At 46.9% G+C, this 27,828-nt stretch overlaps 1 protein-coding gene across 2 annotated transcripts in view; it reads left to right on the top strand.

Annotated features, from left to right (window-relative positions):
* TLN2 (talin 2) overlaps positions 1-27,828 on the top strand; it is a 1,508,116-nt gene that overhangs the window by 893,951 nt on the left and 586,337 nt on the right. For both annotated transcript variants that reach the window (XM_078684194.1, XM_078684193.1), the window contains exons 10-11: positions 19,034-19,176; positions 21,314-21,441. In XM_078684194.1, the coding sequence (XP_078540320.1) occupies positions 19,034-19,176; positions 21,314-21,441 (271 nt within the window). The remainder of the gene's footprint in view (positions 1-19,033; positions 19,177-21,313; positions 21,442-27,828) is intronic.

Here is a 27,828-nt window from a genome sequence, read left to right as displayed (position 1 = left end):
CTTTCTATAGGTGTGTGGTGTGATAGTGTTGAAGGCTGCTGAGAGGTCGAGGAAGATCAGAGCTGCTGTTTCTCTTTAGTCGTGTAGGGTTCGGATGTTGTCGTCGGCTGCAATCAGGGCAGTCTCAGTGCTGTGATTGCTGTGGAAGCCGGATTGCGAGGCATTGAGTAGCTGGTTCTGGTCCAGGAGTGCCGTGAGTTGCCTATTGATATTCTTATCCAGTACCTTGGCTGAGAATGGGAGCGAGGAGACTGGCCGGTAGTTTTTGAGTTTGCTTGGTGTGTTTCCTGGCATTTGGAAATGTTGTAGTGGTGATAGAGTTGTTGAGCAGGGTCATGAATTTCTGGATAACCCTTTGGTTACCAAGGTTGAAGATGTGGTCGGGCATGGGTCTGTGGGAGCTCCCGAGTGAATGGATTTCATGATGGAGGTGGTGTCCTGGGTGGAGAGGTGCTCAGTCTATGGTTTGTGTGGGTTGCAGTGGAGGCGTGTCTGTCGAGGAAGTCTGTAAAAGTACGAAGTTTCTGTAGTCTGACTGGGAAATACCTTTGATCAGCAGTTGTAGAGGAATCGGGGGTAAGGCATGCAGTGAAGACCCTAAGAATGAAACTGGTTACAAATGTATAGCAGCTCAAACTGCATCCTTAGCGTGACTCACCAGTGAAATCACATTTCATGTTTTTATTTCATTTATTGTAAGGGTGAGCAGTTATTTAGAGCATAAGTAATTGTGTACTTGATGCTTGCCAATGTGCAAGCGAGTAAAAGTGCAGCGCGGATTTGAGAAAGTGGAGAACAGAGGAATGTCGTTAAAGTGGTGATAATGACGTAAACAAGGAAGGGAGCTTCGCTGACGTGTGACTTGGGATTTCGGGTAGAGTAACCGGCTGCGGGAGCCCTCCTGCCTTCCTACAGCAGGAGGTGCCCCGTCTGCGCGCGGCAGTCACTGGAGAGCGCAGGTGTGGCGCGCGCCCGGCTGCCACTGGAGATCACAGGTGTGGCGCGCGCCCGGCTGCCTGTAGTTTTATGACGTGCTGCTGGAGTGTGGCACGTGCACTGGCGTGCATTCACACGTCAGCACGGAGCGGGCGCTGCCTCTGCGCAAGAGGTGTGAAAGGAGTATTTCATTCTTCTTGCCAGAACTGTTGACAATGTCATTCGAGTATTTTATGGCTCGTTAATGTGCTTTCCAGAGTGCAAGTCTTATTGCTGTTATATTTTTTCACAGTCCTTGGAGTACCCAACAGCTGTACTTGTTTTCTGCGTCTGCCTTTTGGAGCGTGTAGTGTATTACATCTGTGTTCAATCCTGGATTGTCCTGAAAAGCTAAAATGATAAATAAAGTAATCTCCTGAAAGTTAAAATTATAAATATAGGAATATAACACAATCACAATGTGTTGACATGGAACAGATTGTTAGTTGCAGGCGTCAAAGGATTCATCCCTGAGCCAGCACCCTCCCGCCGGCTCAGCGAACCCCAGCCAGGCCGCCGACAACCTCACTAAGTGGATCAGCAACTGCGCGGACGAACTCGCCCCTCTGAGGACCCCGCCCAGCAGACCCGGCAGCAGAAAAGCCCCATGGTTCACTGACGAACTCAAGAGCTCCAAGAAGAACTGCCGAGCCCTCGAGAAAGTGTGGAGAAGAGAACCAACAATGGACAACATGACCAACCTCAAGCTCGCCACCCGGAAACACCACCAACTGATCCGCGCCACCAAGAAAAATGCCTACAAGGACCGGCTAGACAACAACGCACACAACTGCAAGGAACTCTTCAACATCGGAAAAGAGCTCTCCAACCCCAACGCCGGAAACAACGACATCACCCCGTCGCAAGACCTCTGCAACTCCCTCGCCTCATTCTGCCACAACAAGATCGCGGACATACACAACAGTTTCAGCATCCAACCGACGCACGCCACGACCACAGCAACGCCACCCACCACCACCCTCCGCGCCTGGACTCCGATCAGCACCGAAGACACCATCCGCACTATGAACTCCATCCACTCCGGATCTCCAACCGACCCCTGCCCTCATCACGTCTTCAACAAGGCCGACGTGGTCATCGCACCCCACCTGCGGGACATCATCAACACCTCCTTCGACACCGCCACCTTCCCGGAGAGCTGGAAGCACGCGGAACTCAGCGCTCTTCTCAAGAAACCTACAGCGGACCCCACCGAACTCAAGAATTACCGTCCCATCTCGCTCCTCCCGTTCCCGGCCAAAGTCATCGAAAAGACCGTCAACAAACAGCTGGCCGCCTTCCTCGAGACGAATGGATCCCTCGACCCCTCACAGTCTGGCTTCCGAGCCAACCACAGCACAGAGACCGCCCTCATCGCTGTCACCGATGACATCCGAACCCTGATGGACAACGGAGAAACAGCGGCCCTCATCCTCCTAGACCTCTCCGCGGCGTTCGACACTGTTTGCCACCGCACCCTAGTACAGCGCCTCGGCAACATCAGAATCCAGGAGAAGGCACTGGAATGGATCACCTCATTCCTCGACGGAAGAACACAGAGAGTCCGCCTACCACCGTACAAGTCAGAGGCCACCGAAGTCATCTGCGGCGTCCCCCAAGGATCCTCGCTGAGCCCCACCCTCTTCAACGTCTACATGAGCCCCCTCGCGGCCATCGCACGCAAACACAACCTCAACATAATCTCCTACGCCGACGACACCCAGCTGATCCTCTCCCTGACCAACGACCCCGCCGCCGCCAGAACCAACCTGCACGAAGGGATGAGAGATGTAGCCGAGTGGATGACTACCAGCCGCCTGAAACTGAACTCAGACAAGACGGAGGTCCTCATCCTGGGCTCCTCGCCCTCCGCCTGGGACGACTCCTGGTGGCCCCCCGCCCTGGGCACCGCACCCAAACCAACGGACCACGCACGCAACCTGGGCTTCATCCTGGACTCCTCCCTCTCCATGACCAGACAAGTCAACGCCGTCTCCTCATCATGCTTCAACATCCTACGCATGCTACGGAAGATCTTCTGGTGGATCCCCACCGAGACCAGGAAGACCGTCACCCAGGCCCTCGTCACCAGCCGACTGGACTACGGCAACGCCCTCTACGCCGGAACCACCGCCAAGCTCCAGAAGAGACTCCAGCGGATACAGAACGCTTCAGCCAGACTCATCCTCGACCTCCCACGAAACAGCCACATCTCCGGACATCTGAGAGACCTGCACTGGCTCCCCGTCAAGAAAAGAATCACCTTCCGTCTCCTCACCCAAGCACACAAAGCCCTACACGACCAAGGCCCGAGCTACCTCAACAACCGAATCAACTTCTACGCTCCCAAACGCCACCTCAGATCAACCAGCCACGCCCTCGCCGAAGTCCCACGCATCCGAAGAGCGACAACAGGAGGAAGGTCCTTCTCCTACCTAGCCGCCAAGACCTGGAACTCCCTCCCTCCCGACCTGCGCCTGACCCAAGACCACCTCGCCTTCAGGAAGAAGCTCAAGACCTGGCTGTTCGAGCAGTAACGGCACCCCCCCTCCTAGCGCCTTGAGACCCTACGGGTGAGTAGTGCGCTATATAAATGTCTTGATTGATTGATTGATCTCCCGTTTGCTGTTCGGAAGTTGAGAACAGCGACTTTTGGGGACCAGTGTTACCTCTTCTCCCCCCCCCCCCCCCCGTCACCGCAGCCACCAATCTGTGGAGCACTAGCATATACAAGCAGAAACCAACCTAGCTACTTTTACTTAAGGAATAATTTGTTGATTATAACGAAATAAGGAGAGAGATGACAAAGTAACTACTTGTTGCTGTGAATACCAGCGCGTATGGAGAAAATACAGTGGTACAGACTGAAAAGGGTCCGAGGGTAGTGCTGAGAGACCCCTAAGTACAAGATAAACACAGTGATAAGATGACCTAGGCTGCTCTACTCCTTGAGGACTCACTGAAGACTATTGGATAGCCACAGCAAGAAGCCCCTGGTAGAAGGTTCCTAAATCGTATTTAGCGCTTGTTCTACTGTGAAATCACACCTCATGGCAATTTGTGCGCTTTTGACAAAACCGCCTGGCCCAGATGCTCCATCGGTGTCTTGTTTGTCAGGCGCTGAAAAAAGCAAGCGCTATCTTTCCCTCAGTTTCTAGTAGTTCCACATTATCAGCGCTCCTTCTTGGAAGGGGGATTGTTTCTGGAAGCATTTTTTGCTATCCCACTTGCTCCCTCCACAAAATGTTCCTAATTCCTTTAGAGTGTCAAACAGCCTCCAGAATCTTGTATTTTGCATCTCCCTCAGAAAACCTAGGATGACATCCAACCAATCAAATGCGTCAGAAGATCAGACAGTGAACGCTGTGCGTCTCCACGTAATAGACCGCCGATGCAAGCTGTTGTTCCCGGGGTGTAGAAGACTTGCCCAATCTCTTCTCAAGGTTCCTGAGAGCCAGGAGTGCATGCCGACCTCCATTTTATTTATTTTATTTATTTTGAAAGTTTTGTATAGCGCGAACAAGATCTTTACAGATATCAGAGCGCTTCACATAGGAAAGGGGAGCATGAGGGAACATAGTCAAACAGGTAAGTAAAAATGCTAGTAGTACAAACACGTGGCAGCCAAGAAAATCACATAAAACATTAATACATATAAAACAAATAAGCCACGGGGTCAAACAAGGAGTACAGAACAGTGCGGGGTTTTAACAAAGTTCAGAATAGCACTTCAGGTGTATTTAGCCATGAATATAGCTTTTACTTCTTTCTTAAACAGTGCTGTGTGTGCTTCTTAAACATTTGTGCGTTTCCTCTCCTTGCAGTCTACATGACTCTCTTTGTATGCCTTTTGCCCATATGCGCGTCCAGAACATTGAGCTAACCTCTTAGACATAGACGACAGCTTGCAGGAAACATCTGAACCTCTGCTGTTTCATCTCTCCCTTCACTGCTTGGCCTCTGCAGCAAGGCTCTCCCCATCGGCTATATTTACAGAGTTCGAGCCCCTGCAACTGTCTGAAACGGCCTTAGATAGGCCATCTAAGACCAGGTACTGCCAGAACATACCGAAATTCCGCTGGAGTCGGTGCTTATCAGTGATGGACTTGACTCTAGAGACCCATTTGTTTCGGATCACGATGAGGGTGAGGTTTTTACCACATCCCGGAAAATGCCAACGCCCTTTGCACTCCACCCTTTTTAAGTTGCTGCTTCTCCCCCAATGGGTTGGTTGCCAGAGTGAGTTATCTTCTATCTCCAGTGCTGAGTGTGTTGTACATATTACATCCAGGACTGTAACCTTCACAACCCAGCCCCAATTCCTTGCCCTGTGCCCTTTCCTTGACTTCAGCCAATTACATAGAGGCACATTCTGAACACTTTACCCCCTCAGGTCTCCGTCTGAGTTCTTCTGCCCCAGTTCTTTCAGTCCTCGGGTGACATTCTTCATACTGTAGGCTCAAAGGTCCCTCCTCACACCGGCATGCACTGTGTGGAATTCAATCCACGCACTCTCAAACGTAGGTTGAAATCGTTTGCCAGGAAAATAAAATGTTTGGAAAATGTTGCAAACTTCTTTGACATCTATGTAGGCATGTGTTCTCTCTCAGTGAGTTGAGAAAGCTAACGCCAAGACACCCTCTGGCTTCCGGGCGCTGCATAAACTGGTTACCTACTTCGTTTTTTAAGCTCATGCTGTTATCCACCTTCCATTTTAATCAAGCCTTTGGTCTACAAAGTTTAATCCTAGACTAATTGTTTGTTATTATTTCAGCACATTTTACACTAATTGCCTGGCACAAGAACAGACTGAACACCAAGATATGTTAAACCAGCTGGCCAGTGCCTCCTGTTTGTTTTGTCAAGTGAAACAGCCCTCCACCCCCTGATGGTTGAGGTGTTCCTAAATATTTTGAGGGTTTACTTCATAGTAGGTTTATTTGTACCAGAGAGGTTTGTTGCTTTATTTACTTTCCATTTTGTTTTCATTGTTTTTTCTGTACTTGGTTCTGTTTTTGGAAACATTTCAAATATTCATTTAACCCTTAGTGCATTTTCCCCTTTATTCAGCCATAATCACAACCATCTTCGCCTTTCCTCTAAAACCTTCATGTTTTTTGGGTGGTGCTAATACAAAGTCAAAGGTCTCTTCAATTCTCGTCAGTTTCTATTTTATGTTTGAAACATTAGCCAGTCCCCCCAATTTGTAAATGTCTTCAGTGTTTGGCCGTACTTTGTCTCACTGCCCTGCCCTGTATTTGCACATTAGTCACTGGGCCGCTGTCATCGCACTCTCTAAGCCTGATGTGATTACATTATGCACTTTATTCTCCGACCCGTAGTCTTAGTTACATCTTGGCTAGGACTAGTGGGCACCTCGTGCGTCTGGCCCTGCTGCTGTAAAAGTGTTTTATACATTTGCTGGGCACCCGTCTTTTCCTCAAGACCAACTAAACTGCTTTAGTGCAAGGCATTCATTTGTGTAGGAACTGTTTTTTCTTCTTCTAAAGTTTGCCAGGCTGAGGGCGAGACAGACCTAACAGGGCCCTCTATATGGTAAAATGCACTTTTTGAACCCGGCTTGCTTTTTAAGGTTAATGAAACTGCCCAGTACAGTTTAATGTTGGTGGCAATTAGAGCCAGCCAGGGGTAGGATTCCCTTTGTCTTTGTCTCCCTTCAGTTTTCCCCGATGCTGGTAGGTAGGGCAATGCCCCTTAATACCAGCCGCCACTTCATTGTAAAAATGCATTTCTCGATTTGGACGGCAATCCCCCTGGCTTCTGTGGCCTGATGAAGTTGCTCAGAGCACCTGGTTTATACAGTGTCCCCCCCCGGGCAGGTTGGACCCTGTACACTCTATACCGTGCTCTGATACAGTATGGATTAAAAATTATCAACAAGGGAACCTGTTATCACCCATTTGCAGACACCGACCTATTCGCTATTGCTCCTTTTTCATTAGATAACTTTGATCCTTGCGGGATCTCTCCTCTCGTTGAAAGACCCGCCAATGATTTACAACACGCCTGATTCTAGGTACGGCGACCCTCACTTTCGCACATCCCACACACACCACCCACTGGCCCTAGGCACCAATGTTAATCCTTTAACACGTCACAACTCCCGACCGTGGGCCTCCGTAATCTGTGAATTAAGTTCACATATGCCCCAGTTACTAATCACACCTGTAAACGTGGTAACTCTAACACCTTGTTGGAAACAATAGAATAAATAGCACTAACAGATTAAACGTCAGGGGTGGCCTGGTTGAATATTAAAGATGCTAACAGAAAATCGCATTTACAACTGTGGTACATATTAGAAATATGGATTTAAAGAAATAATGTTCACTTTTTCTTGTAAATACCTCTGTTTATTTAATTTTCCTCACTTCCATTTTTTTCTGTTCTTTCATCCCCTTATCTCAACAGGCGTCAATGTGAATAACCAGGCAAATAGTTATATAATTTAGTCCTCATGATGATCCCACTCATTTAGGAGCTAGGGATCGAAACGTCGACTGTATTGAAACAATCTACATACTAACCATTAAATGATGTTATTGTGAGGTATTGTTTTGTAGAGCTTGTATTACCACATTTTGTAGGCAAGCCTATTTTTGCTCCAAATTGTTTGCCTGACTAATTATTTGTTTTGTTTTGTGCACTAGTTTACTGTTTATTCCCTTTACCCTTTTCCTTCTGTGGGGGTACAGGATTGTGCCCTTGTATACATTGTGTGTACATGTATTCTTAATATTTGCAAACCAATTGAATTAAAATCCTCTGTCCGGCTGGACACTGGAAAATATATATAGTACTACTTATTGTGGTCTATATATTATTCTAGTTCATAAAAATTTCCAATGAGCATAGGTCCTTTGTCCTTTGTTCTTTGTAATAACTCATATTATATGAGTATGGAGGCCTTTCACTGTATAACTTGCCCCTCTCTTCGGACAGGCCCTCCAGTGATACCAGCCCTTAGGCTCAAAGGTTACAAAAGGTGTCCTGGCATGAACGGTGCTATGGGGCTACTTGTCAAATTTCCTTTCTTTTGTACTCTTTTAATTCAATAATCTCTCCATACTTTGAGATGACTTTAAAACACATTGCACTTTATGCGTGGGACTGAATGTTGCCCAGGGACCCCCTGGGCAGAAAAGTGCATCATTTTATCGGAAGTTCACATTACACTTCCTGATTTTACATTGATTGGAAAAGATGCAATGACTGAGCACTTGTATGATGTACTGAATTGTCAGATGTATGTCTTGAAGTGACTAACTGCAATATTATTGACTCTGCTCTGTTTTAACCAATTTTAACTGCTTTCCTAATTGTTTTGTGTTAACTTCTATTGTTTCTAGTTATTTATCTATTTCCTGCCTGACGTTCCGACGTTTCCTCCTTTGATGGCGACTCTCCCTGTTTACTGTTTACCCAGTCCTGATTTCTGCTACACGCTGAGCTGCTAAATGAAAATGATAGACATTGATTTCTTTTTCATTTTCTTTCCATCTGAATTGTTTCAGACTCCCGTTACCCTAGAGCTCAAGTACTTTCCTGATCACCTTATAACTTTGTCTTAAAAGTTAAGTGCATACAAGACCCACCCTCCAGCCACTTGTTTCTCTGTCTGCTGCCGCACTCTCTTACCAGTGTTTCAGCTTTTCTTTTGGCTTCTTGCCACTGGGGTGAATGTATGACATTGTTCTGCATTCTGTCCATCAACTGTTATTTTTGCATTTGTCACCCTGAGTGGGACGGGTATGCTCAGAGTCCCGTGCTCTCCACGCCACTGGAGTCAAGCTATCCTGTCTGAAGACGGCTGATTCACTCTACCACGGGTTTGGAATCGGTGCTGTCCTGCATTTGATCTTCCATTTGCTTTTCTTGGATCACTTTAAGTTTTAATCTGTGTCTTAATACTTATCCTTCAATACTCACTCTTCTCAGCCACATTGGTCCAGGAGGAACAGCAATAAAGGACAGATGATTTTTCCAAGCCTCTGGTGAGCATGTTTGATGGAACGCCATCTGTTTATTGACCAAAAAGACGCACTCTTCAGGAATCTCCCCACTGCCTGGTTATTAGGAAGCTCTCCACTGCTTGAATACCCCACCGGCCATCTTCATACTACCGTCTCTCATCTCTCCTCTGTTCCTCTGCTCCTAGTCTCAATCTCCGAAACTTTCTCCAGGATGTATTTCTGCTTCCTAGTGCCAGATGACTATCAGTCTGGCTTCTGTCAGTATTGCTACAATCGGCTTTGCTTAGATTTCACCCTTGGAATGGCTTTTGCTGGTGCTCTGTGATAAACAGGTTTTGTAATATTTACTTTACTTCCCCTAGCACAGCGGTGCAGTGGCAAAGACATCGTTACCTTAAATAGTGCTTCTTGTAGGAATGTGTCCGTCTGTCACTTTCAACCCTCTTATGGATAACTTGTATAGAAGATCATCGAAGAACGGGCGGCATTTGTACCTCGGAGGTTCATGGCATTAGTAGTGTCTGTACTGGTGCACCATGGGGTCCATGGTTAAATAGAGTCCGCTTCGCACACTGCTAACCACAACTCATGGACCATAGACAACCTCTGGTCTGGAGACATACTGTTCCTCCTAAGGCACTGAGATGTGTATTCCTACGTAAGGACGTAACAGAAAGTGTGCTTTCTGAGGCCTGGGACAATGCTGTGCTCCTACTAGCATGCTCCCAAGTGTAGATACATAGAGATTGTTCCTCATGGCTCTGACAGATTGTGTGCTCTCAAGACTGTTCACTCTATGGTCCATAGATAAGATGTGCTTTCTTTTACACAATTAAGTACCTTGTTCCTTAAGGGCCAGAGATAGGCTGTGATGCAACCTTACCTAGGGACATGTTTTGTTGCCTGAAAACAGAGCAAATAATGTGGCTCCCTAAAGCTAAGTCCCTATTGTGCTTCTAAGGCCTAAATGTATATTTTGCTCCCACCGGCTTGTCATGCTTTTTCAACAAGAACCACCTTTTGTGCTTCCTTAAACACAGAGACCTCCCACAGCCCCTTTTGCCCAGACCTCCATTCTCTGAGTTATAAATGAATGTGCTACCTAAGATGTAAGTACCAGTGCTCTCTCTGGGCCCATTTCACTGGGGCCTTTCTGAGGCCCAAAAGTACAATCCGCTCCTCTTGTCCAAATGTGAAATTCTCACGCAGAGGACATGGAATATCTAGTATTATGGTCATTAGAAGTTATTGAAGCTTTGCAGTGTCAAGTTTGCCATCTGTAGAATGTTCATTTAGGTATTCTATTCCTGGGCAGGTTCAGCACCAGGGAGACCTGGTTCTAAAGAATGTCACAACAATTCACCCAATTCATTTTATTAGTATTTCTGTCAGAAGGATCCAGTTAGGTGAGTGACTGCTTGTGGTTGTGCAGGTTGCATGAGTACAGTAGGGTGGAAATAGTTTTTTGTATCTCTTGGTTTTAGGTCCAAACCATGTTTTACCATATTGATACCAAGCATTGATTTTGCCTTGAAATGGTATTGAATATACTGTATGGTTGTTTTTCGAGTTAAAGATGGCCGCCAGGCAGCGCTTTAAGTGGGGCAGGCCCTGCAGTGTCTCAGACCCGTCAGTAATTGGAAAACTGACTTTGAAACTGGTCGCTATCGGTCCTGCATTCATATCCCTAACTTTGTGTCAAATGTCTCTATTATTATTTGATAGAACACATACTTTCACCTACATCCAGTGGCTGGTGAGGTGTAATAGTAGGGGATGTAACACTGGAAAGGACGAAAGGAAGAAGGTGCAGGGATGCAGTTGAGATATTGCAACATGGGTGGGGGACGAGGACGAATGGCACCATCTACCTAGACGAGAAGTTATCTAACAATTTGGAGTCTCAGAGACAAACCAAAAGGTCGTTCTGGCAGGTGCAGTTAGGGTCTGTTCAGTGATTTGGTTGATCCTCACCTCCAGCTGGTCTGAGCACCCAGAGGTATAGGAACAGGTAAGTTCTGGGAAGTCTTGCTCCATGAATCAAATGCATGGTCCCCACATTCTGTCAAAGTGTGGTAACGCGTGTTCTAGGGAGGCCGTGAGCTTAACATGATGACAGTGCCCAGTCATTTCTGTTGCCAGTCCGTGTGGATAGTTGTTGTGTCCTTGCCCAATTGATATGTGATTACCTGTCTGCCAGCGCAAAGAACCAATGTTATTACTTTACCGCTGTCAGAGCAGAGTGGATAGGTCAGCTGGTTTGGGATTCCTGGCGATATGTAGCTAGTGAAGTGGGAAATATCCTTTGCAGACATTTTTTGATCTCTTTGATTACTTTCTCCCAATATCTCTGAAGTTTGGGGCAGCTCCAGAGCAAATATGTAAGTGTGCGTAGCTGGCCACTGTTCTGCCAGCAGGTGTCCCTACTGTTGGGCTCCATTTTGCCAGTCTGGCTGAGGTGTATTACCAGTAGTGGGTGGTTTTCCAAGGGATTCTTTCCTAGGCGCTAAAGGAGGAGGTGCACGTTTTATAAAGAATATCAGACCATTCCTTGCCTGTATAGGTGCGTTCCAACTCGGTTTCCCATTGTTTTGGGCTGTAGATTTAATGGATTCTGTGGGTATATTCAAGAAATTATACATATATATTGGAGAGTAAGCTCTTTTTGACTGACTTAGTGAACAGCAATGTTTCAAATTTTGTCAGTGGCTAACAGGCATGTGGACGGGTTGTAGGTTGGGTGACCCAATGCTTGATTGCTGTATAGTGCCAGTACTCGTTATCAGGGAGGCCTTAATTGAACTGTAGTTATGGGAAGTTTAGTACCCTTATATGGTCGAAGAAGTCGCCAATATTCTTGCAATTGGCCATTTGCCATACATAAAACTCTGGGCTGGAATGAGCAGGGGGTAATACTGGATTTCTTATGATGGGTGTAAGAAGGAAGATGGAGCAGAAAACCCCTTTGCTACCATAAGGCTGCCGTTGTCGCATGTGCAATTGGTGATCTGTAAACCCATCAAGGGTGGCGCTTTTTGGGGAGTCAAGAGATTTTTCAAAGGCGAACCCCCGCTATGGATTAGTTGATGAAGCACCAGTGTTTTTCTGTGAGTGGTCTGTTCCATTCAACCACATATCCAAGTTGAGCCTCTATATATGAACAAGTGAGGTGAGGAATGCTTGGGTATCCATCAGCTATAGATAGCCAATCTTGTTTCCTGGCCTTGTGAGGTCTGTTGTTGTCCCATGCATTGGACTCTATCATATGTAGGAATTTGCTTAGTTAGTGTAGGGGTGGGTTTATGGGGGAGTCTACTCATCTTAAGTAGTAGCGTCATTTTCATTGCTGTAATTGTCCCTATGCATTTCCAACCACGTTGGTCTTTGTGAAATTGTGACATTGAGGTCTGCTTAGTTTTCTTCCACTGTCTCCCACAGACAGGGTGGGGAGTAGTGTAATACCAGATTACTTGGCCAAGTTTGAGGGAAGTGGCATCCAGCTGGGCCCTGTTGTTCTATGGTATAGTTAAGTTGAGAGCTTGGGTTTTCTGAATATTCAATTTGAAGCCAGAGACCTCTCAATGATCGGGAGTGAGGTTTGGATTTGGGTCAGGGAGATCATGACGACGTCGCCATAGATGGTGTTTTGTGTGTTTGTTTACTGAAAGTAATGCCCTTGATCATTGTATTCACCCTTATCCTCTCTGCAAATGGCACCATGTACAACGAGAAGGAGAGAGGGAATGGGGGTTGCACTGTCGGATGCCCCTATTTTGTGCAAATGGTTTGGAGTTGAGACCGTTAACTCTCACTTGGGCATTGCGGTTGGAGTAGCTACTCAAACCCATATCAGGAACTGTTTCTCTAATCCCGGCCATACTGTAACTTGTCGGAGGAATGTCCAGTGCACTTGGTCAAATGCCTTCTTGGCATCAAAAGGCTGGAACAGTGCTGGGTTGCATGAGTGGGTGTTTTTATCAATGAAGAAGAGGTGGAGTTTGGTGTTGTCGCTCGTTCTGGGATAAAGGCAGCTTAATCGGGATCGACCAACTCCAGCATGCATGGATTTAGGTGGGCTGCTAGAATGCCAGTAAAGAGCTTGGCATCAATAATTAGCAGGGAGATAGGTAGATACGCGGAGCATAGCATGGGTTCTTTCCCGGGCTTAGGTATTACAGTAATCACGGCTTCCCTCATTGTGGTGTGGAATGTGCCAGTCTCGCCAAACTTAAGTTATATAAGCAGGCGAGGAGAGCAGCTAGTTAGGACCCAAATAATTTGTATAAGACAGGGGTAAAGTTGCTGGTTTCCCAGGATTTTATCCCATTGTAGCCTGGATATTGCAGCAAGCACCTCCTCCGCTCGGATATCGTTCTCTAGGGAAGGTGTTTCTCTCTTGGGCAGTCGGGTGACAGGTGTTGAGGAGAGAAACCTGTGGATCCTCTGGATTAAGACTCTTCTGCTGGGTACGGGGTGGCGTAATAGCATTCGAAGGGCTGGGTGATTACGGTATTGTAGTGTGCTCAAAGGCCATTTTTTTTTTTAAACAAAGTTTTTATATAGCGCAAACTTGACCCGGTAACGGGTTTCATAGTGCCTTACGTAGCACCAGTTGCGTTACATGAGTTCACATTCATTTTTGTTAGGCACGGGGAGATGAAGTGATTTGCCCAGAATCACAGGATGTTCAGCGTCATTGCTGATACTCGAACCCGGTTCCCAAGATTCGAGGTCGACCGCCCTAACCTTTAGACCTACTCCTCTCCCCTTTGAATGTCAGAGATCCCAGCCCTTATATATTGGGCTCTGAATTTTTGTGTGAGTGGCACCCAGCCTTATTGCCTCCCATGTAGTATTTTTGTTTGGTTCACTGAAGGGCGCATTCAGCTTTATCCTAATCTAGCACTTTTAAGGTCCATTCCAGTAATCATTAGTTACCTACGTACCCTGGGGGCACCTCTTTGTTTATGGGTATCCTCTAAAGCTCTCACATAGGTTTCTGTATATGCCCCTTCATCCTGTTCAGCCTTTTTGAATTTCTATGAGATGGTTAGCAATTGTCCCCTTATCACGTCTTTCAATGATTCCCAAACCAGGGAAATGGGGGTGGTCGATGTGGAGAAAGTGTAGGATGGCCTCCTGGACTGCCTTCTAAGTGGAGTCATTTGTGAGTAGTGTATTGTTAAGTCGTTGGTCAATGTGGGGCGGTGGGGCCTGGCGTATGGAAGGTTACTGTGATTGGGCAATGCAGCCACTTCTATGCCCCATATCCTTAATGTAACAGGCAGAAACACAAATCGATTTCTCAGCAATGACTGTAAAAACCCTCAAGGTAATCCATGTCAGTGATGCGGTCCCTGTTTATTTTCACACGTTTTCTATAATCTTGCATTCCCTAAGAGAGTTTGCTTTTTCCAGATGTTTCTCCAGGTTTTTCCATGCACCATGCATCTCTTGAACAGTGTATACTTTGAACTGGTTCTTGAGTGAGTTCAGGGTGGGCAGTCCATTACAGGCATGATTGAGAGCTCTGGAGCTGAGGCCGAGGGCAATACGAATTTCTCTGTGCCAACAATTGGATCATATGGGTGTACAGACTACATGCACATCCAGTCCATGACCTTGTTGCAGAGCGCAGCAAGCCATGCACACTAGTGTGTCAGTAACTGTGATTCTATGAGCAGGTGTGTGAAGGAGCCACATAACTGTCAAAGTATTGACAGCCAGAAAGGCGAGTTGCTTGTGTGTTGGGTGGTTATGTGGAGCTGATGAAAGGAGGTAGATGCAGAAAGAAAGAGTAAAAAGGCTGTGCTGAAGAGAAAAGGGATTACGAGATATGCAGAGAGAGATTTTCGGAATGAAGTGTGAAAAAAGGCCTACATTGTCTTAACAGATTGAGAGACTGCTGAGGAAAACGGTGAGAAAAGAAGAAAGGCAGTGTTTGAGACACTCTGAAGACCCCTACCCCTTCCGCACTCCTTAGTAATGTTTAATCTACATTCTTGTTGGAACATTTCCAATAGTAATTATTCACAGCATAATCAATGTTGTCATTTATTTGATACTGCTAACAAGCAGGGCAACTCCAATAGGTTTTGCTTGTCTTCAGCTTACTTCTGTTGTATTATGCATGAATGACTATGTATGGATGCAATAACAGAAAACGCACAGAGAAGACCCAGATGTTGGACAGACTTTACACTTCATGGATTCCGTCCCTTAGAATTTACTCAATGCGTCGGACTGAATCCATAAACTCTTGAGCAGTACACCTGAGCGTTTGTAGGTGGCGTTGTTTGGCTTCGCGTCTGCATCGTTCACACCAGAAGCGTAATGCGCGGTGCCTATATAGGTGCTCCCACAGCATGCTGACATCAATTCCCTTCTTTCTGCCTGTCAGCGCATATCCAGAGCGAGCTAACCCAGCCAATTTCTGACTGACTTTTTTTTAACGTTTTGCCAGTAATTTTTTTGTCTTGGTGTACTAGGGATGCCCCCTTAAAAACCAATGGGGTTCAAACTCTGTGGTGCCTGTCACAGACAGATGACTGTGACAGACCCACTCGTGGTTTGCTTGTGAAGCTTGGATTGGGACCTTGTCTCAGAGACTTGCGAGGACTACTGTGCTGTGAATCGAAAGGTGATATGAGAACGCTCTTTGAAGAATCTTGCTCCCGATGACCCCGCGCCATTCGAGATCCCGGTCATGTCAAAGGTCCAGAGACTGCTCACAGAGCTGCTCCCAACAATCGTTGTCCCTGTCATAGTCGTCCGGTAAGTCCCACAAATGAAGAAATTGAAGCACTCTGCGACTTCACCTCGCTGGTCCAAGACCTCTGACAAGGCATCAGAAAGACAACACCGTTCAAGGCCTCCCTCCACAGAGCCTGTGCCTGGGTCTGCTCTGTGCATACCGGAGTTTCCCAGAGCCAGAGCAACCCCCACCGAACTATGAGTTTTATGAGTTTATGGACCTCATATATGGGTGACCCTCCCCCGCTCTGGAGCACCTTCAGGCTCTGGGGTCCGTAAGGGCCTCCACTGGATTCCCTCTAGCTGGTTCCCCCTCCGCACTATTCAAGCCCCATGGATCTGAATATGGAGCGGCTTTGCCGGCGAGGTCATAACCTACCGCGGAGCCTGCCACAGTGCCATCGAGTCTGAAGGCGCAGACCCCATTGTCATCGCTGACTCTGATACAGAGCTGGACCTACTTCTTCTAATCAGACTCCGGCGCCGGCTGGTACCATGCCATCTGTGTCGGAGCCAGTGCGACGATTGGGAGGGGTCTGGGTACCATTTTTGACACTGTAATCTCTTTGATGAACCAGAGGACAAATGACCTCCGCTAGTTCCTCATACCAATTGTCATCTGGTATGAGGAACTAGCGGAGGCCAGTTGTTTGGACACCTCACCAGACACTGGCTTGGTCTCTCCTTCCACACTGGCTAGGGAGGAGGGAGCCTCTTTTGTAGTGGTTGTGCGGAGGGCGACTGTAGTCCTGGACCTCCAGCTGCCCACAGTGGCAGTCAAGGCAAATGTCTTGACGGAGGCGCTTCAGCCAGGAGATGCCCCCTTTAAACCTTTACTCCCATTTAATGAAGCCCTTAGACACCTCACCTGATTGAGAACTACTGGCTATCCAGGAGATGTCATACTTCTTTCCTGGACATGCCCTTTGATGGCTCTTGCCTTTTTGGCAAAAAGGCAGACTTAGTGCTGTACTGCTTTAAAGACAGCCTGGCTATGGTAAGGTCTTTGGGCCTATCCATGGCCCCTGCAAAACCTCAGTCTGCCTTTCTCTCCTTCCGTGGCTAACTTAGGGATTACCAACCAATTCCTTTCCTACCCAGTCACCACAACTAACAGGCTTAGCAGCCTTTTCATGGCCTCGGACACCATTCCAACAGATCACGTGAGACCACCAGCCGTGTCCCAATTTCCCCATTAGTAGCACCATCCAAACCCTTTTTGCTTGCCTTCATACCACCACACCAACTCAGTTGCAGGATCCGCTATCTCCTATCCCACTGTCAGTCCATAACATCAGACAAGTGGGTTACTCCATCCACTTTCTGCAAACCCCACCACCCATTTCACCTTTTCATAGACAGAGGACCATCTTTCCTTGCTCTGTCAGGAAGTGTTGCATCTTTCGGCCAAAGGAGCTATCTAGAGGGAGCCGGCACCAGAAGTAGGTTGTGGTTGCTATTTCCAATACTTTCTTGTGCCCAAAAAGGAGTGAGACTCCGCCCTATTATAGACCTGCGCTGTCTCAACTTCTCCCTGAATAAAAAGTTGAAGATACTTTCATTGGCCCAGTTTCTGTCTGCCCTCGACCCTGGAGAGTGGATGGTAGCCCTGGAGTTGCAGGACGCCTACTTCCACATTCTTGTCCTGCCTCCCCACAGGCGTTATCTAGGGTTCAGGGGTGGCCAGGAGAATTATCAGTTTGCTGTGCTTCCTTTTAGCCTTACCAGCGCCCCTCTGGTTTTCCACAAGGTGATGTCAGTGATTGCAAAACACTTGAGGATATCAGAGGTTTCAGTCTTCCCCTACCTTGATGACAGGCTGTTAAAGGCAGACTCGCCGCAGGCAGTCTTCTCCCACCTCCAGACCACGGTGAACCTACTGCACTCTCTGAGGTTAAGTATATAAGTTGCCTGTAAATTTCCAGTTGCTCTTGAAATACAACATAAGACAACATTTATAAATGGTTAAATCATACTAAATCGTATGTGCGGTCATGCTTTTCTTTACTGCCAACATCAGCTAAGATTCTTCTCATGCATGCTGCCGAATATCCGTCTTTTGTTGCATGTTTGGTCAAGCAGAAAGTACAATGAATCCGTTTCCTCTTACCTCTTCGACTCTGCCAAGAGGTGGATACTTACTCGCCATTGTGCATTGTTCTGCTGCTGCTTCCCCTCTGCAACGTGGGCACAGGGCCTTAAAGGAATCCTTATGATTTAATCATGGTTCCATGTAAAACATAGATTGAACAGTGTAAGGTCAAACATATAGGCTGCTAGATATAAACTCCACGCAAATAATACCGTCCAATAAAAACGTAAACTGGTTTTTAAGTTCCTAAGTCAGCTAAACTCTTCTCATTTTGTGTTAAGTGTGTTACTTTACTATGCGTACTGTAGTCGTAGCATTTGGTCTCACGTGCATGATGGCTGTACATCAAACATTTTAATGGATATATATGTATTGTGTACATTTTGCCAGTCTGATTTTCTTTTTCTTGTGTGGATTTTGTAAACCCGTTTTCAGTTAGTTTTCACATGCTATCTAGCCATACCAGGAAGGTTCTGAACGTTGTATAGTATTACAAAGGGTGCTGCTCTTTATAACTTCATTACAAAATACACTTTTAACCAAATCTAATTCTCACTGTAAGAAAACACACTAGTAAATGCAAGCTGGTTAGTATCAGGACTACTTTGGGTAGATGAGAATTGCTTTAAGTAGGAGACCACTGAGGCAGCCTCCGCCCTTTCCATATGTTTCCACAGCGGTAAGATAAGTAAATAATGATTTAATAAATGACATACTCATTGTTTACTATTCATCGCTATTTTCATCTTTGACGACTCATTTCAATGTGAGTGATCTACATCCTTATCTTAAGTTCTGATGCTTATGGGAACACTTGTCTTCCAGGTGGTATGTTACTTTCTTGCTTGAACTGCGTGGAATTTGTTGCAACTAGTTGTTTAATTAGATACTCTCCATGTTCGGATCGGCTCACCGGAGAAAGTTTTGGACAGGAATGAAGCACTGTCAGAAATGTTTCAGGGCCCTAGTAAAATTCTGCCATACTAAGTTCTTCTTAACTTTTAAAGCTTGAACTCCGAATTAACACACGCCTGGTTGAAAAATGTACTCTGGTAACAGAATTTGGTCACAGTGATAGAAATTGAGTTTCTTAGCTATCCAAGTTCCCACCAACAAAGCTGGCGAAAATTCGATTGCCTTCTGCATGCTTAATAATTTTAAAAATGGGCTGGGATTATGTTGTTGCCTGTACCTAACATACTGATATATTTTCCCCCAGTGAACTGGCTCGATCACAGTCGAACCTTCAGAGAACAAGGTGTGGATGAAAATGAAACTCTCCTACTCCGGCGGAAGTTCTTTTACTCTGACCAAAACGTGGATTCAAGAGATCCTGTCCAATTGAATTTACTTTACGTTCAGGTACAGTAAGAGTGATCCAAAGTGACTTGTGTGAATATGGTACACGTGAAGCGTTTAAATAATGAAGTCCACTGAGCTTTGGAAGAACGGATGAGCTGCAGGGGTTTCACCCCATAAAAAGAAGTACACCAATGTTGGGTGTAGAGAGGAACTTAAGACTTGTTAGTGTGGGATATCCTTAATATAAGAAATTGAAATTACCAATCTAAAACCAACATTTCAACCTCGTACACTCTAGGAAATGGATTGTTCAAAAAGGTCCTGCCCATTGTCTACTTTTATGGGATGAATGGACTAAGTCGATGGTAATCCATTTCATTCACTGGTAAATAATGATTTAGATAATTGCTACACCAGGCCTTCTTTCTTGCATAATGCATTATTCCCATTCTCTGTATCTTAAGACTTTCCTAACATGCGAAGGCATTTTCAGTCCCTCGGCCTTGTGGTTTAGAATGGCCTCTTGCTGTTTGCAAATTGACATGTTTCATATGAAAATTTAGGCTTGAGTTTTTTACAATTGATTATTAATCGCTTCACCGCGGCGGCAATTAGCCTAGTAGGTGGGGCTGCGTGCGTGGGCCAACGGACGTGCGTAGCACTACAAAGGTAGTGCTTGCGACGGTCGTTGGCCGTTCATTTGGCCGAACGGTAGTCTGTAGGCGCCATGAATCCTTGAACACTGAAAAGAGAATATTGAATACTTCAGTACTGTACCGCGAGAAGAGGAAAAGAAACAACATAAATTACTAGCCTCCGAGGCACAATCAGTAACTTAGTTAAAGAGTATGGGGCCTAATGTACAAAGCTCTTTTGTGATTGCAAACTTTGCAATTCACAGGATTTGCATTGCAAAGTGGTTTTGTTAATGAACAAAAGTCCTTTGAGTCAGAAAATTATTTCCGACTTGTAAAAGGACTTTGGTGATTGGTTCCAAATCCCAATTGGGAAGGGGCATGAAAGGGGCACCCCCCCTCCTATCGTCATTTAGGAAACCCCTGGATCAACGATTTATGACCGAAATTGCGGTTGAAGTTATTGACTCCTGCCTCCCTTCCGCTTCCGGATTCATGTTGGCAGCTTCAGAGGGGGAAGGCACTGATCCAGGGGACTGCTGCCCCTGAAGTTTTCCATAACCAGCACTTGATCCTTTAAGGAAAACTGGCTGTCATAGGGATAGAGATCTACTGTCCCTTGCAGGCCACCATCCCTTTGATTGCATCTAATCACAGGGGGTCGCAAATTGTGACTTGCCTAATGAATATTAATTAGACAACACTTTCAGCAACCTCTCCGATTCTGTATTTTGTGAACCAAGCTATTAGTACAAAGGTCGGTTCACAAAATACTATTCCATTTGCAAAAAGTTGGTGCACAATTACCAACCACATTTTGCAAATGCAATAATAGTACATGAGGCACATGGACAACAGATCTATAGACTGTAAAGGTAGACTACAAAAATAAAGATTAGTCAAATCGTAACTTTCTATAAAAACGTTTAATTGTTAAATCAGGCCAAGATCACATGCCACATGTTATATACCTTGTTAAGTGTCAATTCTGCTGGGATATTTGGGGGGCAGGTGCTAGATGGCGGGATTAGGTGCAGGTGGAAATATTTTTAGGAGATATTTTCTGTGACTTTCATTTTTGCAATTTATATTTTTGTGTTGTTTGTTTGTATTCTACATATTTGTATATGCTATTGTCACATACTGTATTGCACACTTGGATCCCAGACTGTGTATCGTATGATCTTCTAACGATCATTGATCTTGGATTTCACCGCCTGGGTTTCGGAGGGTGCACGCTGTTCACTGCAGAGAGGATCCCTGAAGACATTGATGCAGTAGAAAGGCATCACAATACTGGGACCAAAGTGTAGTTATGATGTGGATAGGATGAAGGAATTTGAGCCTGGTAACCACTGACCTCTTGCAATAGGTCTCTTGCCCAGTTGCAGTTTGTCAGATGCTTAGAGGGGATTCTCTGAACAAGTATCATTCTGTTTAGCGTTCACAGAACAAACAGGCAGGCCAACACAAGCGACATTTGTGGAGTGGAAATTCATTTGTTGATTTTTTGTTCACTATAGACCTATAATTTCTGGATAAAATGAGCTCTTATTTTTCAGGCTCGCGATGACATTCTGAATGGCTCCCATCCCGTCTCCTTCGATAAGGCCTGTGAGTTTGGCGGAATCCAGGCCCAGATCCAGTTTGGGCCTCACGTGGAGCACAAGCACAAGCCCGGCTTTTTGGAGTAAGTACCAACCTTTCAGAGCACCGGCTGCTTTTCAGGGCCTGTTTGTGATGTGTGCCGCAAGAGCGCCAGATGTACACTCTCGCCTTTGTTGCCGCAGCGCCAGGAGTGCAAGTCAATCAGTGCCGCTTCTTAAGAGCATTCTTGGCAGCGCCTTTCCTGAAAGAGACGTCGCGTTTATTGAAAAGCTTCTAAAGTGACAGTTAAAAGATAGTTGTTTGCATTAAAATTTACTGCATACATATCTTCCCTGCAGAGGACAGGAATGCCATAGTCTGATCAGTTTTACAAATATTTGTATTTTTTATTCTTTTTTCTTCGGCTCAGTGGCATATGGTCTCACACATTTAAAAACTCGAGTAAAAATGATTTCTCTGGCAAAGATTCTCTTGTCTCCCTCTCATGTTTTGCCTTCATGTTTTTATTTTTAAGTATATTTCGGAGCAGTCTGCTCATGCACAGGGAGCCTTTTATTTACACCATTGTATTTGATTTGCGTTGAAAGGAGATTCTTCGCCACATTTATTTGCACTTTGAGGGCACTTGTGCATATTTTGCATCCAAATTTGGTGTCTTAATCCGAGCCGACGACATGCAGTTGCCTTTTGTGCAGGGAAAATTCAGTTATTTTCTAGATCAGGGGTACGGGAAGGCTTTCAGTGGTTGGCTTTCAACCTGAGGACCATTCAAGAATGATACATTTCCACTTGGCTCTAATACTCTCAGGCGCTGTTCCTGTACAGGAGCGTGGGGCCGATGACCCCCTACTGGCAGCCCACACATGCAGAGAAACTCCTCTTTAAACTAAAACTTTAACTTACCCGGTCCGCCACTGTTTTTCCACTAGGCGGGGCGGGGCTACTGCAAGAGGGACAACCAGGACCAGCTGAGGGTATGGAAATTGACTGCGCATGTCAGACTGGGCAGTGTTTTCACCACGGCCAGCCTCACCTGCTCAGTTCAGGCTTCCAGAACAGATGTTAGGAGGAGCTGGAATAAACGAGACAAAGCCTCATCGGTTTCCGATGGAGCGTTGTGCTTGCCTGACCCAGCCAATCCTGGCACAGCTCTTATGCTGTTTAGTATTATAGAAAGCATGAGAGCAATGCTTAGATTGGCTGGGAAGCTTCAGGCTTATTTTCTCAGCCAGGCAGAGCTACGCTTTGGGGGTACTGCAATAAAAGTAAGAAAGTTTGTTTATTTATTGCTGTACTCCATGCTTTTAAGAGACGGTAAATGGTCTTTAAATAGACCTTGCCCAATCATCTAAACATTATGAATTCCATTTTGCAGCTATGCTGGGCTTCATAATAGAATTCCTATTGCACATTCTATTTATAAGGTATTTACTGTTCGTGTTATATATATATTTTCCTTTTACACGGCTCGCCACTTTCAAAGGGCATCGGCCGCCACTGACTACTCTCCTCTCTGACCTGGATAATGGATCACATAAGGGGTAGATTTATAATCTAGACTTGATGGCACCTTGATCTTTGAAAAAGTAGAGATTCTCTTGGAATGCAAGTCATAAAAGCATCAGTGACCAGGTTTTAGCACAATTAGGCTACATTCTGTCCTTTAAATCACTCAGAAGCAGTAACTAAGTCCCTTGTCGCCTCCCTTCTCTATTGAATTTTGGTTAATAATGGGTCTACAGTAGTTGTTTTCTGTCTCTACAGGGTAGAAAGAAATTCAGAGTCCAAATAAGGAGAACACACAAAAGCTGTAAGAGAAAATAATTAACAAAGAAAGAGGCAGGCAAATTGGGTAGGTTTGGATACGATGGAAAAGAAGGGGAATAAGCAAACACTAATTCTGAATTCATGGGCTAGCAATCAAGGGCAGGAGGGACGGGAACTGGAGGGGCCAACACCACTGAGAAGAATTTATATTAAGATAAAGGGCAGCAACTTAGAAGAGGAGTTCTGGTAGGATTATCACCGTCGAACAGGAGGGAAGACCTCACTGGGTGCAGCAGTGAACGATGAAGGCAGGAGAAAACCAAAGCTGCAGCCATTTTTCACCAAGAATGGCTTCCATTGGTCTGTTTGCATCATGTTGACTCATATTCATGGTGAAAAGTCAGAGGAAACCGGTTCAAAGGGAAGGTGTTGTGAGAATCCTTTTTCACCGGGTTACTTTTCCAAAGTGCAAATAACTGCTGCAAGGCTGCTAGGAACTCCCTCCCATCCTCGGTGCAGGTCCGACTGGCCGCTAGCACCTCGCATGTATTATCCTAACACAGGAGCATCATACACAAAGACTCCATGATCCTACCCGTGCTACTAGTCACATGCTCTATTAGCAGCCCTGCTTATAGAACATTCACCCCACGGTATTCCAAAGTCATGACAGACCAAATAGTGACAGGAGAGGAGATCCAGAGGTGGTCTTGAGGAAGAACTGGCCAGCTACTACATTTCCAGCTACTGGGATGTATGACGGTGAGAAGCATTCTACAATTAGGGGGGGGGATTTGAAGTGAAAAAGGCTTTGGAAGGTTGATCACCCACAAATTGAAGAGGTAAACATCCCATAAACTGTACAAAATGGAAAAACAGTGAACCAAATCCATTTTTTTGTGTGCACAAATGCCTCAATTTGTTAATCTCTCGTCCAGCGCTTTGGTTTGTACTGAAACTGAGATGATCAGGGTCAGTGCAGCCAGGGACCTTAAGACGCCGTGTCCACCAGGTACAGAAACGTGAAGTTGGTTAACACAAGCATCTCTTGGGAGAGAAGAACATGATAAAAGATTACATTTCAAATGATGTGAAGGCTTCATTGGATATCCTAAAGGTCGTGTACCAAGAATTCAATTTAATGGATAACACAACGTTGGCAGAAAAGTCTTGGTTAATTGCCATAGACATCATCTTTGGGCACTAATGGCGTCGCCTTCCTGACAGAGACCTGGCTGAACCCCGCCTCGGGAACCGACATAACCATAGCCATTCCGGAAGGCTACAAGATCACCCGCAAGAACCGCACCAACAGAGCGGGAGGAGGAATCGCCATCGTCCACAGGAACACTCTCAGAGTCTCGACCACCACTGAAGACACCCTCAGCACCGCCGAACACCTGCACTTCCAGTTCCACACCGACCCCAACACAACCCTCAGGGGAACCCTCATCTACAGACCGCCCCGACCCCGACCACAGTTCAGCGACTCCATCGCCGACTTCGTCAGCACACACGCCCTCGCCTCCATGGACTACATCCTACTTGGGGACCTGAACTTCCACCTCGAGAACAATGATGACACCAACTCCACCACCCTGATCGACAACCTAGCCAACCTCTGACTCAGACAACTCGTCACAACACCCACCCACTCCGCCGGTCACACGCTTGACCCCATCTTCTCCGCATGCCGCCACGTCTCCTTCAACCATACCACCGAACTCCATTGGACCGACCACCGCTGCATCCACTTCACCTTCAAGAAACCCACCACGCACCACCGCACCCAACAGATGCCTCACAGCTGCTGGAGCAAAGTCACCGAAGACCAGCTAACCACCACCCTCGCCCAGAGCCCACCCGCCGACTATACCGACCCCAACACCGCCGCCCGCAACCTCAGACAGTGGATCAACGACTGCGCCAACACCCTCGCCCCGATCAAGAAACCCTCCAACAATCATACCAACAAGAAAGCCAGCTGGTTCACTGAAGACCTCCGGGCCTCCAAGCAAACCTGCCGAAAGCTGGAGAAGATCTGGCTCCGTGAACGAACACCGGACCGCCACGCCTCCCACAAGAATGCCACCCGCAGACACCATCACCTCATCAGATCCGCCAAAAGGGCCTCCTTCAAAGACCGCCTAGACAACAACGCGCACAACAGCAAAGAGCTCTTCAACAACGTGAAGGAACTCTCCAACCCCAGCTTCAACACCAACGACGTTCCACTCTCGCAAGACCTGTGCGACTCGCTGGCCACCTTCTTCCACAGCAAGATCACGGACATCCATGACAGTTTCAACGCCACGACTGTCCCGGCAACCACTGAGACCTCCGCCCCCACGACCACCATCCGCACCAACCGCCTGCTCTACTGGACCAACATCAACGACGATGACATCATCAAGATCATGAACACCATCCACTCCGGATCTCCGCCAGATCCATGCCCACACCACATCTACAACAAAGCCAGCACATCCATCGCACCCCATCTCTGGAAAGTCAACAACACCTCATTCGAGACAGCAACCTTCCCGGAGAGCTGGAAGCACGCCGAGATGAACGCCTTACTCAAGAAACCCAAGGCGGACCCCAAGAACCTCAAGAACGTCCGGCCCATCTCCCTGCTCCCGTTCACGGCAAAGGTCATCGAGAAGACCGTCAACGAACAACTGACCAGCTACCTCGAGGAGAACAACATCCTGGACCCTTCCCAGTCCGGGTTCCGCAGCAACCACAGCACCGAGACTGCCCTCATCGCCGCCACCGATGACATCAAGTCCCTGCTGGACAATGGAGAAACTGCGGCCCTCATCCTCCTGGACCTGTCAGCCGCCTTCGACACGGTCTGTCACCACACACTACGAACACACCTCCACAACGCTGGGATCCAAGAGAAGGCCCTGGACTGGACCACCTCTTTCCTCTCCGGAAGAACACAGAGCGTCCGCCTTCCCCCCTTCCGCTCCGAAGCCACCAAGATCATCTGCGGCGTACCCCAGGGCTCATCCCTCAACCCAACTCTGTTTAACATCTGCATGGCACCGCTCGCCCACGTTGCCCATCGGCACGACCTCAACATCCTCTCCTACGCCGATGACACCCATCTGATACTCTCCCTCACCAAGGACCCCCACACAGCCAAAACCAACCTTCACAAAGGAATGAAGGCCGTTGCTGAATGGATGAGGAACAGCCAACTGAAGCTGAACTTGGACAAGACGGAGGTCATCATCCTCGGATCCAACCCTTCGACCTGGGACGACTCCTGGTGGCCGACCGCACTAGGAACCGCTCCAAAACCCACCAACCACTCACGCAAAATAGGGGTCATCCTCGACTCCACCCTCTCCATGACTAAACGGGTCAACCCTGTCTCCTCCTCCTACTTCAACGCCCTCTGTATGCTCCGTAGGATCTACAAGTGGATCCCCACTGTAACTAGAAGAACAGTCACCCAGGCCCTTGTCAGCAGCAGGTTGGACTATGGAAACGCCCTCTACGCAGGAGCCTCGGCCAAACTCCTGAGACTGCTCCAACGCATCCAGAACGCCTCTGCATGCCTGATCCTCGACATCCCTCGCCGCAGCCACATCACACCCCACCTGAGAGATCTGCACTGGCTCCCGGTCAACAAGAGGATGACCTTCAAGCTCCTCACCCACACACACAAGGAACTCCACACACCGGACCAACGTACCTCAACAGACGACTCAGCTTCTACACCCCCACCCGCCAGCTCCGCTACGCCGACCTCGCCCTCGCTACAGTCCCCCGCTTCCGAAGAGCGACCTCAGGTGGCAGATCGTACTCCCACCTCGCTGCCAAGACCTGGAACACCCTCCCCATCCACTTACGGCAGACCCAAGACCTGCTGACCTTCAGAAAACTCCTCAAGACCTGGCTTTTCGAGCAGTAGCAGCATTCCCCACCCCAGTGTCTTGAGACCCTCACGGGTGAGTAGTGGGCTTTACAAATTATATGATTGATTGATTGGCCAGCAGAGCAGTGCTGGAGGGCGCGGTTTTACTGGACAATATGGACAATCCGCTCTGAGCGAAAGCAAGGTCCACTCTTATAGAAAGCTCTCTGCGCCAGACAAGCAATATTTCATTCAGTCATTTTTTCTAATGGGCATCCAGGCCTATTTTTCTCTGGATCCTCACATAACACATCTCGTCTGTAATAGGTGCCCCTATCGCTTATTCCGCCATTGAATCTACGCTTCTTCCCCACCTCACAATTTTGCAGGCCCCCCCCAACAGGAAGCTATTTACTTGGTGCATGGAAAACAGTAATATTTTGTTATGCACTGTCATGGAATTTTCTCATCCTCACCAGTCAGCTCCACATTTTTCTTAACTCTCCCTTGTATATGCTCTTTCAGGATACAATCTGCAGTGCTTAATTTGTAGAAGAATACGTGGCGGTGCCCAAATCTCCGCTCTGGCAGTGCTTTTGAAAATTGGCGCACCGAAATCCAAGGCTGCGTGGTTTAGAATTCACTTCAGGCCTCTTTAATCCACTACCACTGAACCTTTATCTCACTTCTGCTGGTCCCTGTTTTCTCTATTTGTGCCAGTTTTCTGTCTGTCTCCTCTCCCTTCTTTTCTGCTCGTGTGTTTTTCTCTCTCTTGCTCTTGTGCAATATCTGTTGAGGAAAAATAAGTGCCAATCCCCTAAAATCAGATTG

Source organism: Lissotriton helveticus, chromosome 3_2 (assembly GCF_964261635.1).
Source record: "Lissotriton helveticus chromosome 3_2, aLisHel1.1, whole genome shotgun sequence".
Classification (NCBI taxonomy): Eukaryota; Metazoa; Chordata; class Amphibia; order Caudata; family Salamandridae; genus Lissotriton; species Lissotriton helveticus.
This window is presented reverse-complemented; position numbering and strand designations above follow the sequence as displayed.